The sequence below is a fragment of the Chelonoidis abingdonii genome, chromosome 26 (assembly GCF_003597395.2).
Source record: "Chelonoidis abingdonii isolate Lonesome George chromosome 26, CheloAbing_2.0, whole genome shotgun sequence".
Lineage (NCBI taxonomy): Eukaryota > Metazoa > Chordata > Testudines > Testudinidae > Chelonoidis > Chelonoidis abingdonii.
In genome coordinates this window covers 17,700,862-17,716,898 of record NC_133794.1, presented here as the reverse complement: position 1 = coordinate 17,716,898, position 16,037 = coordinate 17,700,862, and the positions used below count along the sequence as shown (strand labels likewise).

General features: G+C 55.4%; 1 protein-coding gene across 1 annotated transcript in view; it reads right to left on the bottom strand.

The window, feature by feature from the left end:
- Window positions 1-14,850: 14,850 nt before the first annotated feature.
- RASAL3 (RAS protein activator like 3) overlaps window positions 14,851-16,037 on the bottom strand; it is a 56,369-nt gene continuing 55,182 nt past the window's right edge. Inside the window, exon 13 of the mRNA XM_032775538.2 lies at window positions 14,851-14,933. Coding sequence (XP_032631429.1) covers window positions 14,900-14,933 — 34 coding nt within the window. The 3' untranslated portion in view covers window positions 14,851-14,899. The remainder of the gene's footprint in view (window positions 14,934-16,037) is intronic.

Sequence of the window (16,037 nt, the reverse complement as noted above, 5' to 3'; positions counted from 1 at the left end):
AAATATTCCATACAATTCTGACTTTGCCACCCTCTGTGATGGGGGGTTGTTAGAAGGGCTCTTCCCAGGAGGAGGGAACTCTCTGTGAGTGTGGGGGTGCATGGGAGAGCCCCTTCATGAGGGAGAAGGGGAAGCAGCCCAAGGGGGGATGAGAATCCCCAGCTGTGGATCCTCTGGGGTGCCTCAGTACAGGGCACCCCCCTGCCTGCCCCTTGGTACACATCAGTGCCTCAAACTTCCCTGCACTCGGACTGTGGAGCCCTTGCCTCAGCCAAAGGCTGGTACTTGGCATCCCCCAACCTGGAGCATAGCAATTGGGCACAACGATGCCCTGCTCTCAGATCAAACCGATAGGTGCTCCAGGGCTCTGAACGCCTCTTTCCAGCCAGAGATCAACCTCTGCCCCAGTGTGGGGCTGGATCAAGCCCAAGGCAGCAGGGGGCTGGAGGCCTACAAGGTGTCCCCACCCCCATCCTCCTCATTCTCCAGTCTCACACTGTAAAACAAAATAACCTCCTTCTGGGCACACCTCCAATGGCTAACATGCTTAGCCAGTCCGGCTGCTCCAGCGGATGCTGCCAGAGTCCTGAAAATCAGGCCCAAGTCGGGGAGCCAGCCAGCCACACAAGGCACTTGGGAACATCTTGGCCCAAGGCTAGGAAGTGCAGGAAGGTCAGAGCTAGGGGGATTCGAATGGAAATATGCCTGCAGGCCTCTCCACTTTCCCACCCTCCCCACCCATGGACATGCTGGCACATGGACACCAGGGCTGCTGGCTCGTGGATGCCATGTAGAAGAGCACAGGAGGAGCCCTTTGTCTGTGTCTTCACAGCAGCGACCGCCCTGAGAGTGGGACAGGGGAGCCAGTGTCTGGAGACTGCAGTGTGCCAGTGCTCGCTGCTCCCAGACAGCCTGCCTGGCCCCTGGAGGCAGGCAGCCCCCCTGAGGTTGCTGGGCTGGAGCACAGAGCTCCTGGCCAGGCTTCATTCTCTTGTTCTGCCATTTATCAAGAGATGCTCTGGCTGAGCCCTTGTAGACTGTGGGAGCACTGTGGGCCCCGGCTTCTCATTAAAATGTTCAGGGCTCAGTGAAACTCTCTGCCTGCCAGAGATTCTCCTGAAATCCAACCAGATGGACATCCTGGGGCTGCAGGTCTCTGCATCATCCCCACCCACCCTGTTTAGTTTCCTGCAGGGGCTGCCCTCCCCTGAACCACCAGGGAATTTGCTTGACTAAGCTGGCCTTTGATGCAGAACATGGCGGGTAGGAGAGACAGAGAGGAAGGATGACTCCGCTCTATGCATCAGGGATGCCAGCCCTGCCCTGCCCCAGAGAGGCCTGGATCCCTGGGTGATGGGGCCAAACCAGAACCTCAGGTTCCTGGGTCCCTTTCCTCAGGATCCATGCTGGGCTGGCGTTATTCACCTAACACAGCTGGGGGGGAGAGAGTGTTCCTCACATCTGTGTGCCATGGACCTTCCCCTGCAAGGTGATAGGTGCTGCAATCTCACAAGAGTTTGTGTTGGTGTCACAGCAGCTGAAATGTATCACACGGGGGAGCTGGGGACGAGTGTAGGGTGACCAAATGTCCCGATTTTATAGGGACAGTCCTGATTTTTGGGTCTTTTTCTTATATAGGCTCCTATTACTCCCCCATCCCCTGTCCCGCTTTTTTACATTCGCTGTCTGGTCACCCTAGGGAATGTATGTGCGTGTGTGTCCCTAAGTGGTGCTACTCCAGCCCCCTCTGTTAACCCAAACACCCAGAGGCATCTAGGTCTAGCTCCTCAATGCAATTCAGGTGCCTCGCTCCTGTTGAAGCCAATGGAAGTGAGCCCAGATCTACACTATTAAGCTGAGTCCTAGTCACTTGCCCTCAGAGCAGTGGGGACGGACTCCCTCCCTCTTAGATCCTCCCTCCCAACTGCTCACCCCTCCCTCCCCCACCTGGCTCCATGCTGTGGCTTCCCCTCCCTGCAGTCATGAGCCCGGCAGAGCCCCTCCAGGACCAGAATGCACCTGTCCTCAGGAAGGTAACTCCTACAGGTGCTAGGAAACATTGGAGAGACAGGCTGCATCAGGAGTCACCCCAAGACCCTATCATCCCACTGCAAATGCACAGGCCAGCTCCCAGACAGGCCTGCTCCTAGGGGCTGAGGGGCGAGCTGGCTCTGTGCGTTGCTGGACTGTCATGGAAACAGAAGCCAGCTGTAGCTCTGAAATGGAGTGGTTTCCACTCTAAGGCTTTGTCTGCACTGGACTTTCATCAGTAAAACCTTTGTCGTTTGGAGCGTGTGTGAAAAAAACACTCTCCTCCCCCAAACGACACAAATTTTACAGACAAAAAGTGCTGATGTGAACAGCGTTTTATCAGAGGGCGCTCTCTCCTGCTGACAAAGCTACTGCCGCTTATTGGGGGTGGGAGTTTTTTGTCAATCGGAGAGCGCTCTCCTGCCGACAAAACTACTGCTGCTGGTCGAGGTGGGAGTTTTTTGTTGGTGGGAGAGCACTCTCCTGCCGACTAAGCTACTGCTGCTGGTTGAGGTGGGAGTTTTTTGTCGGTGGGAGAGCGCTCTCCTGCCGACAAAGCTACTGCCGCTCGTTGGGATGGGAGTTTTTTGTCGGTGGGAGAGCTCTCTCTCGCCAACAAAGAACAGCTATGCTGTGTGCCTTTTAGCTGCAAAAGCTATGTTGCTAAAAGATGCGTAGTGTAGACATAGCCGAACGCCCTGAATTTGATGACTCTTCCCAGCTGGCCTGCCCAGGCCCAGCCTGCAGGGGACGGGGAATCAGTCCGGAGTTTGGGCCAAGCCAGGTCACCCATTTGGAGGACAAGAAGAGCTCACTCCCACCCCGAATATCCCCATTATTCTCGTTTTGCCCAGTTCCGGGGTCCCAGAGGTAGGGGACAGAGCTCGGAATGGCCCCAGTAAGCAGGGGACATGGGGACCTGGGAGAAGCTGGTTTGGAATTCAGCAAATGATAAACTTTTGCAAGTGATAGCCAGCCCTGACGTGCCCTCCCAGGTGTGCACTGCACACATGCTGGGTGCCAGCTGTGATGGGGCCTCAGCCCTGCAAGCCTTGGAAGGCGTCTGTGTGAGCGCTCTGGGGCGCAGGGAGAGACTTGCAGAAGTGCTCAGCCCCCAGCAGCACCCACTGAGAACAATGTGAGGCACACGTGTGCACGTTATGCCATGTGTGTACGCATACATGCATGTGTGTTGTTCCTGTGTGTGCCTGTGCACGTGTGTATGTGTGTGTGCATGAAGAGCAGGGCTGGGAGCTTCTCAGTAGGAGCTAGGCTTTTCTGAAACCTGGCCCTGTGGCAAGAGACTCTCGGAGCTTGATGCCTGCCATGCTTCCCTCTGAATCCTTGGGCCCTGGCCTGTCTGGTCCCATGTGGCGAGTGCTCCAGGCTCCAACCCACATGCTCGTCACAAAAGGCACTATGTTTACTGCCTGGCTGCTGGGGACCCTCAGACAAGGAAGGTTTTTGACAAAGCAGCCACTGCATTTCTGGGTCTGCAGGGAGTCGTGGCCCAAGCATGAACCCAGAGACAAGCTCACTGTGGCAGCTCATCCCTGAATCCCCCAAGAGCCAAATGAGGCCTGAATACTGGTCCAGGGGCATCCCTTCTAGTCAGCCCCTGGCCCAGGGCTGGGCCTGTTGGCAGTCACTGGGCAGTGGCCCTGGGCAACTGGTGCTATGCAGCAGCCAGAGCCCCAGGGAAGCTTGGGCATGTTGGGGCAATGTTCCACTATGGAGATGGCAGCATGGGTATGATGGAGGGGGCAGCAAGGCATCGGGAGTGTGTGGGAGGAGTTCAGAAGGAAGCACCAGGGGACCCTTTGGATGCAGGAACAGGGAAGGGAACCCCAGTTGGGATGAGAGAGGGGCTGAATGGGCCTCTCACAAATCTGATCACTCTCCACCACTCCTGGGGAGTGGAGAACTGCAGGGGATTCACAGCAGCAGCCTGCAGCTCTCCGGGACTCCATTATCTGGAACAACATCCCTGGCAGACTCAGGACTTCCCAGGCTGGACTTATACCAGGAAAGGGCTGCTGGGCTTGGATCTGTGACAAATTTCTAGAGACAAGGTCCGGCTGGCAGGGTATCCAAAGCGGGTGGCAGCTGCTGGGGTGGGGTGCATCCCACGCAGGGCCCATGGACTGGCCATCTGGGCCCACCAAGCTGGCTAAACCTCCTGCCAGTCCTCGGCCCCGTCCTGTGGTGCTGGCATCAGCAGCGAGTTGGGTGGCTTGTCCTGGAGTCCGTGCCGCTGACTGATGGCACAGAGCAGCTCGGCATGTTCCCGCTCCAGGGCCGACAGGCGGCGCTCCTACAGGGACAAAGAGCTCAATAACCCCAGCCTGCTGCCCTGCTCCCTATGCCAGACGCCCAAAGCCGGCAGCACACGCCACGCTGCACAGACATCTGACGCCAAAGACAACTAGCACCATCACCCTCCACTCCTGGGCAAGGTGTGGGGCAGCTCCCTTCATTCCCAGGATCTCCCTCTTCCACGTTCCACCCCAGGAGAGACTGCCCTAAGGGACCCTCCCCTATCCTGTTCAGTGCTGCCTTCTTACCCACCCTTCCACTCTGCCCCATAGGAGCTGTGGCTGAACTTACCCCACTCCCATGAGGTCTAGGAGACAAAGAGTATCAGGTGGGTCAGAGCAGTGGGGCTGGGAATCAGGACTTCTTCACCCCACTAATATCGGCCCTCCCAGCTCAATGGCTCTAGGTATTTTCCCGCTCTCTGAGCGCTAAGCAGGGATCAGCCACAAGGGTGGAGGACACTGGTCCCTCTTGTTTGACTCACTGTGGGTATAGGAGGAACTCAGGTGCTGGGGTCCTGGTCCTTCCATCTAAGGGTCCAGGGGTCCCCAGCTCTGCTGGACGCAGGTACTGGGGGTCACCCATGGGCAACCTTGGGCCCTGTCTGACTGGGCGGGAGAGGAATGGACATCACACACTCCTGGGGCTAAATCCACCTGCTTCCCCTCCTCCTCCCCATGCAGTGAAAGCAATGGGGCTGCACAGACTGGAGCTGAGATCCAGTATGCCCCATAATACACTGTGCAGGGTGGCTCCTAGAATCCCCTCGGTTACTCCCTGATAGACCAATCGGGTGGAGCTGCTGGGCTCGTCAGCCCTAGTGGGGCATGGATCTTACCAGACGCTTCGTCCTCTCCTCGCTGGCCTTCAGCTTCTCCTGGTCCTTCCTCCGGCTGCCCTCTGCCGCCGCCACCCTGCAGGAGGGAGGGTGTCAGTGGATCCCGCAGCTTGCTCTGCCCGGCTGCGAGAACCCAGGCACTGGACACTTCCCTCTGCCCTGGCCCCAGGCACTTCACCGCATTGCTCCCCAGGCACCTCCCAACCTCTGGACACCTCACTGCCCCACCTCCAGGCACCTCCCCGCCCCTGGACACCTCACTGCCGCACCCCTGGGCACCTCACTGCCCCACCTCCAGACACCTCCCCATCCCTGAACACCTCTCTGCCCCACCCCAGGCACCGCCCCACCCCTGGACACCTCACTGCCCCACCCCTGGGCACCTCACCGCCCTTGGACACCTCACTGCCCCACCCCCAGGCACCTCTCCGCCCCATGACACCTCACTGCCCCACTCCTGAGCTCCTCACTGCCCCACCTCCAGGCACCTCCCCGCTCCTGAACACCTCACTGCCCCACCCCTGGGCACCTCACTGCTCTACCTCCAGACACCTCCCCATCCCTGGACACCTCACTACCTCACCCCTGGGCACCTCCCCACCCCTGGATACCTCACTGCCCCACCCCTGGGCACTTCATTGCCCCACCTCCAGGCACCTCCCCACCCCTGGACACCTCACTGCTCTGCCACTAGGCACCTCCCTGCTCCTGGACGCCTCACTGCCCACCCCTGGGCACTTCACTGCCCTGCCTCCAGGCACCTCTCCGCCCCTGGACACCTCACTACCTCACTCCTGGGCATCTCCCTACCACTGGACACCTCACTGCCCCACCCCTGGGCACCTCCCTACCCCTGGACACCTCACTGCCCCACCCCTGGGCACTTCATTGCCCCACCTCCAGGTACCTCCCCACCCCTGGACACCTCAGTGCCCCGCCCCTAGGCACCTCCCCACCTTGGACTCCTCCCTGCCCTGCTCCTAGGCACCTCTTCACCCCTGGACACCTCCCTGCCCCGCCTCCAGGCACCTCCCCACCCCTGGACATCTCAGTGCCCCGCCCCTAGGCACCTCCCCACCTCTGGACACATCACTGCCCCGCCCCCAGGCACCTCCCCACCCCTGGACACCTCACTGCCCCACCCCCAGGCACTTCACCGCCCCAAGCACCTCCCTGCCCCTGGACACCTCACTGCCCCACCTCCAGGCACCTCTCCACCCTTGGATACCTCCCCACCCCTGGACACCTCACTGCCCCACCACCAGGCACCTCCCCACCCCTGGACACCTCACTGCCCCACCCCCAGGCACTTCACCGCCTCAAGCACCTCCCTGCCCCTGGACACCTCACTGCCCCACCTCCAGGCACCTCTCCACCCTTGGATACCTCCCCACCCCTGGACACCTCACTGCCCCACCACCAGGCACCTCCCCGCCCCTGGACACCTCACTGCCCCACCCCCAGGCACCTCTCCACCCCTGGACACCTCCCCACCCTTGGGCAGCTCCCCGCCCCTGGACACCTCACTCCCATGTCCCCGGACACCTCCCCCTGCCCTGTGCCCAGGCACCTCATCGGCCTGCCACCGGGCACCTCATCACCTTAACCCCAGACACCTCATTGCTCTGCCCCAAAGCACCTCATTGTCCTACCCTCAGGCACCTCATCGCCCTATCCTTGGACACCTCACTACTTCAACCCTGGGCACCTCACTGCCCTGCCTCCTGGCATCTCCCCCTGCCTTGCTCCATGGCACCTCCCCCTGCCCTGCCCCCAACACCTCCTCACTCTGCCCCTAAGCACCTCATCACCTCACCCCTAGGCACCTCACTGTCACACACGTGTGAATATACCCCTAGCCACTGAGCATCTCCTCGTGGCCTGCCCACGAGCACCTCACCATCCCACCCCTGGACACCTCATCGTCCCACCCCCCTGGCACCTCACTATTCTGCCCTGGGCACCTCCCCCTGTTCTGGCCCTGGGCACCTCACTGCCCCACCCCCCCGGCACCTCACTGCCCCACCCCTCTGGGCACCTCACTGCCCCACCCCCCTGGCACCTCACTATTCTGCCCCTGGGCACCTCCCCCTGCCACACCCCTGAGCACCTCAATGCACTGCCTCTGTGCACCTCCCCCTGCTCCTGGAAAACCTCACTCCACCTCACTCCGCACTGTTCCTGGGGTACATCCCCATATCCTCTCAAAACCTGCCCCCATTCCATCATGGGGCACCTCCCCCTGCCTCGCTGCACCAAATGGAATCAGAGTATCCGAGGGCCCTGACAGCTGCTGAACCTACCACGAACTGTGCAGGGGTGGGAGGGACCATCCTGGGGGCAGGTTGTTCCAGCCTTCCTGCCCCTTCCTAGCCACTGTCAGCAGGGACAGGCCCTGGTGGGAACGTGTAGGCCAGCTGCCATGGCCCTCAGCTTGGCCAGATCCACCTGGACAGCAAGTTCCAGAGTCCCCTGAGAGCTGTTAGCAAGTGCCCAGCCCACCCTGGCTGGGATCTGAATTAGCCAGGACTCAAGCCGGGGAGGGACCTGAGGTGCCCCTGGGGACCCACTAGAAGCACTCTGCTCTCCTTGCGGCCTGGCTGCCCAGCATATGCCTGGGCCATGGAGGGGCACCCATGGCTCTCTGCTGAGCCAGCACCCAACATCACCCGGAGGCTCAGCAGGCCCATGGTGCCCCGGTGCTGCCTTTCTCCCTGATGGGCTCCCTTACCTGGTGCTGAGGTTTGCCAGGTGGGTTTCCAGCTTCTCCAGCTGCCTCCAGAGTCTCTCCTCCTGCCCCTGGCTTTTGGCCTGCTCCTCCAGCAGTGTCTGGTTCTGGGTGACCAGCATTTCCAGCTGGCTCTCAAAGAGCCTCTGCTTCTCCCCGGACTCTGCCAACTCCTTCCTCAGCTCCTCAATTTGCTTCCCATGCTAGGGGAGCCCAAGACAAGGTCAGCTTGTCATGGGGCATGCAGCACTCCACGGGCACAGAGAGGGCACCGTTCTGCCACGTGGGCTCCTTACCCAACTGCAGAAAGGCTGAGAGCCCTGTACAGGCTGGCAGCAGGAGAGGGGCCTAGTGGTTAGAGCACTAGTGGCTGGGAGTCAGGACTCGTAGCTGTGTGTGTGAGGAGCTCTAGGATCCTTGCCTGGAGGCCATAGGGTTGGGGAAGGGATGGTGACACATCTGCCGCCCCCCTACCAGGCTAACATGGTGAGGTTTGGGGGATGGCACTGTCCTCCCCATTGCAAGCATGGGGGCTGGTTCTGTGGACTGGGGTGGGTAGCAGTGATGCACCAGCACCCTGGCAGAGCCTGGGCATTGAGGTGCAGAGAAGAGCCCTGGCATGGTCCCATAGGGCCTGCTCTGGAGCCTGTATTGCCTGGGGTCTCTGGGGGTGCAGAGTGTTACCTTCTCCAGCGGCCGCATGGCGTACAGCTCAGTCTGTGCCTTGGCTGCTTCCTCAGCGTGGCGCTGCCAGGGAACCGTGGATTTCCGGGGCAGCGAGGCAGATTGGCGGAGATTGGATCGCCCCTAGGACACACAGCACACAGCCCTTCAGGGCGCTGCAGGCAGCATGGGCTGGCAGGGGGCCATGGCTCTGCCTGTCAGTGACATGGGGCCAGACGCCTCCTGGTTCCTCTCGGGATAGGCTGGAACAACTGGTGATTCCTGCTGAAGCCCATCATCCGACCCTACCCAGTGGCAAGGGAATGGGGACAAGAACAGCTCCAGGCCCAGCCCTGAACTGCCCTGCTCCTCTCTGAACCAGACCCTAGAATCAGAACTATCCCCTGAACCGCAACCTAGAACCAGAAACATCCCCCAAACTGAACTATCCCCTGAACCCCAAAGCGAACCAGAACTGCAATCGTCACCTGAACCAAAACCATCAACCACACCCAAACTGAACTGGAGTCATCACCAGAACCAGAACCATTTCCCAAATTGGAACCAGAACCAAACCCAATCAGAACCATTTCCTGAACCCAAACCGTCACCCAAGCCCAAACCTCAAATTGAACCAGAACCATCCCCTGAACCAGCCTGAGTCAGAACCAAACTGCCAGGTACAGTCACCCCAAATTCAAACCCAGCCTGACACCAGCCCTTCAAGCAAACCCTTGGACTGGAGCCATCATGTTAATCTCCAACCCAACCCATTGTCTGAGTCTCTGCTCCCTGCTGTCCCTCTTCCCCATCCACCTGGCCCGGGAACCCAAAGCCACAGCCCAGCTTTGGTCCTGAGGCTCCAGACCCAAACTCTCTTCAGGCCCCACACTTGAGCTGCCTCCTAACCCCCCACATAAACGCAAACCCTCCCCTGGGCCTTATGATGGCCAGGCCCCACTCCCATAAGCCAGAGCACCCTCACTTGTCTGAGCCCGACTGGTAGGATCAGCCCAGTCTGGAGCACATCTTGCAGGGAGTGGATTTCCCAAGGCTCATTTCCCAACATCACCGCACAGTGCCAAGCTCTTCTGGCAACACCAACAGCCCTGTCCTGCTCCTGCTGCTGTCAATGACAGAACTCCCCCCAGGCCCATTGAGCCCTGCACTGCCTGGATCACCGCTTATGGAGAGGGGAGGGGAAGGGGAAGTACCTGTCCATGCCGGGGCCAAGTTTGATGGAGACAGGCACTGGCATCCCCTCTTTGATGGCATTGAGGATGGTCGGCAGGGGCTCTAACTGCTCCCTCGTTCGCTGCCGGGAAACACAAAGGGAGAAGATTCACTGCCGTGGGTTTGCCAACAGTGGTGTCCCTCAGTCTCGTGTCAGACAAACCCAGCTTGGCCCTGCCAGATCTGTTGGAGGAGCTCTGACCAGCACAGCCGGGGGCAGCGGTAACAGATGATTTTCTTCCTGTCTGGCGTATTGTCTGCTTCCCAGTGGAGGTCTATTTGCACACTTAACTGGATGATAATCAAAACTGCAAAATCAAGGTGAGAGGAAAGCCATTGAAGACTCAATCAGCAAGGCTGTTCTGTTTAGGAATTAGGATGAAGGGCTGCACCCCAAGCCAAAGGCTCACATTGAAACAGAACCATCCCTGAACCAGCCTGAAAGTCAGAACCAAACTGGCCAGGTACAGTCACCCCAAATTCTAAACCCAGCCTGACACCAGCCTTCAAAGCAAACCCTTGGACTGGAGTTGTTATCAAAAAAAACAACACCATTGTCTGAAGTCTCAAAAAAAAAGCTGTCCCTCTTCCCACTCCACCTGGCCGGGAACCCAAAGCCACAGCGCTCTTGGTCCTGATGGCTCAACAAACCAAAACTCTCTTCAAGGCCCCACACTTGAGCGCTCCTTAACCCCCCACTAAACGCAAACCCTCCCCTGGAGCCTTATGAAATAAAAAAAGGACCCCACTCCATAAGCCAGCGCACCCCTCCACTTGTCTGAGCCGCACTGCTAGATTTCAGCCCCACGTCTGTGAGCACATCTTGCAGGGAGTGAAAAGTTTTTGGGTTTGTTTGGCTGTGCCAGCAGAGGTGTGTCTGGCGGGATTGACTGCCATTCATTCCCCTACTGGCATTTCTTCCCCAACGCTAGGAACTTCCCATGCATTTGATCAAATTATATTACCTAGGCAGGGAAGGCAACATTAACTCAGCTATGCATACCACCCAAATACATGGCAAAATCAGGCCCTAGATACATGCATCTTGTCTCAGGTTTAGCTGCTTAGATATATCTCACTGAACCTTGTCAGTTCCGAGCCATGTAGCTGTTTGGTGTGTGAAAGCTGCCCATCTGTCTTGCTGATTTCTAATCACCATGTGATCTATTGGGGAGGAGGAGAATGCCAGCCATATGGGCTGGGTGATGGGCATGATGTTGAGGCGTGATGCACCCCTAGAGCAGCCACTCCTTGGCCATTTTGCCATGTGCCTCTTGGGCTGGCACAGTCAGAAGTGTCACACTTGAAAGAGGCAGAGGGTTTGATTGCTGCACATTCCAAAGCTTGCTGGGGAGTCCGGGGTGCCTCTGTCTGCAGCTGTCACAATGCCATCTAGTGGCGAATAGTAGCATTCCACAGCCCAGCTAAGAAACCTAACCAAAGACATCTTACCTTCTTATACTATGGTGATTGTTGCTCTATAAATAGCAAGGAGAGACTTGGAGAGGAATGGGCCTGGGCTTCCAAAAATGCAGGGCCTGATGAGGGCTTTTTAAGCCACTGGATGGAGTGAGAAGGGGCTGCCCAAGTATCGGGAGGAACTTTTGCTGACTCAGCCAGAATTCCAGCTGGGTCTCTCAGGCAAAGCACACTGGAGCTGCAGTTTTGCCATCCTTTGGAAGGGGGCAGCGTGCATTCTCATGTGGTCTCGTGGGGTGGGAGCAGAGGCGTACCCTTTCTTGTCCCTTTCTGGGCACAGACTAGCTTTGACAGCACTAGCCTTGTACAGTGCCTTCACTTCCCTCAGTTTGATTGTGGCTAGCCCACAAGGGAGGGGAAAGGTGGCCTTGTGCCTTCTCTGTACCCCATCTCTACCATGCAGGACCAGCCACGATCAGCACGTGGGTGACAGGAATATCCCACAGGAACATCCCACAGTTCACAGCATCAGTTCAGGCTTTTCTTTCCCTTGCATGGTGTGTTTGCATGGGGGGAGAGGGACAGTTGGTGGCATATCAATTTCTTGTATCCAGTCAGGGGAGTTGAAAAAAGATTCCAGCACCATCAGTTTGTTCCTCTTGCCAAGCATCTGGGAAGCCCCCTTCTGGTGCTAGCCTGAGCTGGGCCTCGGCAAGGAAAGAACACTGTCATCAGAGCCTGCAAAGTAGCTTTCTGTTGTGTGCTGATGATTTGGGGCCATATGCACCCTCCCCTGTGTCCGATTGCCCAGAAAGGGAGCACTGAGCTGCCTGCCACAAGGCCTGGGCTGGGCCACCACTGGACCAGGTACCCTTTGCCGCAGTAGCTGAGTCACAGCATTCACTGGAACAGGATTCCACCCAAGTTCAGGGACTTGCCTGTCAGTACTTGTCCCCAGCCATCCACTGCACCAGCCTGTGTCCCTGCAGTGCTGCTCCCTTCAGCTACCGCCCATGGCCATGCAACATAGAGGATATTATGATACTACTTGGGCACCTGAAAAATTTCTTTTTTTTTTTTGCATGTAATAACTTAGATACAGTGCTCCTGTCACATAATACTTTCTAATTACTATATAAAGAAAGAAAATTAAATTAAATATTAGACCCACTCAGCTCTAATACTTGTTCTGATATCTTGTGTCAATTCACTTAAGGGACACTGGTTAGGTTTAAAAAATAATGTATAGTCTTACTCTGTTACTAATCCTTGAATACAACAATTGAAACAAGTGTAGAAAAACCTAGATGACTTTCTATCACTTTTTTGCAGTTCATCAAGCTTGGAATAGATCATTGAACTTTTGGAAACATCTTATTAGGGCAAGGCCCTGTGAGTTTATATTGCACCTGCCTGGGGCTGTAAGAGGTGTTACCCCACTACAAATGATAGACTAGAAAATGACTTTGAACAGGAGTGAAACTGACACTTTCAAGTCACTTTCATAGTATTGCCAACCCCAAATGTTCAAAAATCAAGAAACAGGGTCACCAAAGATCATGAGATTGGCTTTAAAATAATGAGATTATGTAAAAAGAATAGATTTTGAGGTTTTTTTAATTTACATTCTGCTTTTTGAGCCTTTAGGGTGCACTGGGGCCACATTTTGAGGCGTTCTTCATAGCCACAAAGGCTAGAAACTTCACTTTTCTTTAAGAATGAAGGCTGAAATCATCACACATCACTTGATTCCAGGATCTGGGGCTTAAGGAAAACAATAATTATCATGAGACTCATGACAAAATCATGAGAGTTGGCAACACTGCTTTCACTTCTGCTTAAAAACTAATTACTTTCCAGAAGGGTCCTAAATACTACAGTGCTTGAGTTGCAGTTTTCATGGGAGAATATTTTAAATCAAACACCAAGAAAAGTCAACATTTTAAAGCTGGGGGGAAATTGAGACTTCTGAGGTATATCAGGGCCAACTGCAGGTAGGAAAGGAAAATAAACAGACACAGGAGCTCTGGGCAGCTCTTCCTCTTGAAAGAAAGTTGGAGGGTCAAATCTTCTAGTCCTTAATAAAGTAAAACTTCTATTGCCATCAGCACCTCCACTCATAGATATAAACATCATGGTGAACACGTGATAAATGTGGGGTCAATAACTATACACTTCATACTTAAATATCTGAGCCATCTTATCCAAAGTTACACATCTTATATGCACTAGCTCAGGGATTACATTTTCTGGCATATTCTGAACAGTGCTGCACACACAGATTGTGCCCAATGAATAATACAAATCATTACAATAATGGTTGACTTTATGGACTCTGTGGATCAATTTCTGTTCTTTGTTCTGGAATTGCTCTGAATACAGCTGAAACCCTAAGAATCTGATGTATAATCACGTCTGATACTCACATGACACTTTCTCATTCTTTCCTTTTCTCAAACTCAGAACAAAAAAAATGACAAAACAAATGGTTTTCAGTTAAAATCTAAAATTGCACAGCAGGCATTGCTGTACAATTCAGCCTGGGACAGAACCTACCACCCATTGGCCGTTAAACAATTGCCTCTCATTCTCTTTCTTTCTTCAGACTGCCTGACCTCTGTGCTGCTTTTGATACTGTCAGCCATGACATTGTTCCGAATCATCTGGGACCATGTGCTAGAGTCTCAGAGAACTGGCCTTCTTGGTTTTGCTCCCATCCATCAAAGGCCTCTTTTTCGCAGCATACAGCAGAGAGAAAGGCTGATCCAGCGGATAGGAAGCTAGTCCTAAGAGACCTGGGTTCTACTCCTGCCTCTCTTCTCCCCGACTTCCTGTATGACCTCAGGTCAGTGCCTTAGGGACAGAGTTTCAAAGGTTTTCAGGCACTTTTGAAAATCCCACTAGGTGCCTAAATACATATAAAAACCTGGCTGTTAGTGTCTCAGTGCCCCATCTGTACCATGGGGATAACAGCACTGCTCTACCTCACCAAGGGGCTATGATGTGACGCACGCAGATACTACAGTGATGGGGCCACATAAGTACCAGAGGTAGAGTGGGAACTTCTCTATACCATTGTTAGCCCTTTCCTGAGTTTTGGCCCCTTCTTTTCACTTATGCCCCTTATATCTTCCTCTTTTCTGATTGTAACTTTGGCTCAAAAGACTCAGAAGACTTGGCTGTATTCACCGCCCACCCCATTTTAGTCATCTAACGACTTCCAGATCCTTAATTTAATTACTAGCCTTTTTCTTAATCACCCTGCCTCTGTCTGTAAACAAAACACTGACTTCCTGCCCCAGGGACACAAGCTGATAGAAGCACCTATCTGCAGAACTCACATTTCACACTAATGCTGAGAAGTTAAGAACTCTGCCTGGGAGCACACCTCCTGTATGAAACTGGGGGAGGGGGGGGGGGGAAGAAGGGGGAACGGACACCCCCTTCTGCTACATAAGCTTGAGCGTCTTTTCACTCCCACCCCCAGCCGCAGTCCTAGGCTGCCGGCCAGGTGAATATGTCGCAGAAAGCAGTGTGTTGCAGGGTGGAGAGCTCCAGTGCCAGGTCCACACTAGCCATCATAGCCACCAGTGGGGCTCCACTACTGTCAGGGTTGGCCACATCTGCAGGAACGACTTCATGCGCCTCCAGTTGTGCTCCAGGAATCTCGTTCATGAACCCATGTATGCCTCCTTCTCGCCAAACCTGCAGGACAACAATGTCAGTGGGTGTCATACACACAACAACGGCATGCACAAGCGTGGAACATAACACACGCATGGTGTCACGCACATGGCAACAGGCGTCTGCACCAGTGGTACTGCACAGGATCATGCGTACGGCATGGATGTCATGCACACGGTGGTGCTGTGCTGGGCGTCATGACACAGCACGGGCACCACACACACGACACCGGTTCAGCATGTGCATGGTACGGGTGTCACACACACAGCACACGGGTCATGCACACGGCGGGGCAAGCACCATTCCCACACATTCATACAAGTGAGCTCTAGGAGCCAGGGTCAGTGACTGGTCCAGTGCTCAACAGTCTATATTGAGCAGTGGCTTTCAGGGAGACAGCACGTACTGTGTGAGGGGCTGTGACTGCATTGCTGGAGATGTGAATGCCACAGCCTATGCTGCCCTCTCCTGGTGGGGAACACAGATTCAGGTAACACACTGCTCAAGTGCCCTGCACAGTGGGGCATTCTGCCATGGTCTCCTGCCTTCTGCCCAGTGTCTCTGCCTGGCGCTGGGGTGAATGGTCCACTAAACTGTAGGAAAAAGTGTGAAAGCTGACTCTGCAAGGAGGGAACTGAGCCCACCCACATGCTGCCTAAAGTGATGGGCACTGTAGTGCCTGGCTAGGCTTGGGCTCTCAGGGCTACTGGTTAACCATAGCCAAGAAGCTGCTGGTAGCTGAAGAGATGGCCCTTTGGTTGTGCACTAGCCTAGGAGTCAGGAAACCTGTTATCAAGCCCCCTCATCTGACCACAGACTCATTGTGTGTCAAGTCACTTCTGGCCTTAGGTCCCTCTGCCCCATGGGGACAGTAGCCCAGGAGAGGGTATTGATGATTATGAAGTGCTCAATACTATGATAATAGGGGGCAAATGAGTGTGAGGGGGAAGCCGTGGGGGTTACACAGCATGGCCTTTCGAATTGCTCTGAAACACACATGCATTTTGAGTGACCTACTGGGGTCCTGCACAGCCTTTTCTAGTTGAGGAGGCTGGAAGGTTTTTTCGCTTTCTCTCTAATTAATGCTGACTTTGGGTCCCTTGGCAAATAACCGATCCTAACCCG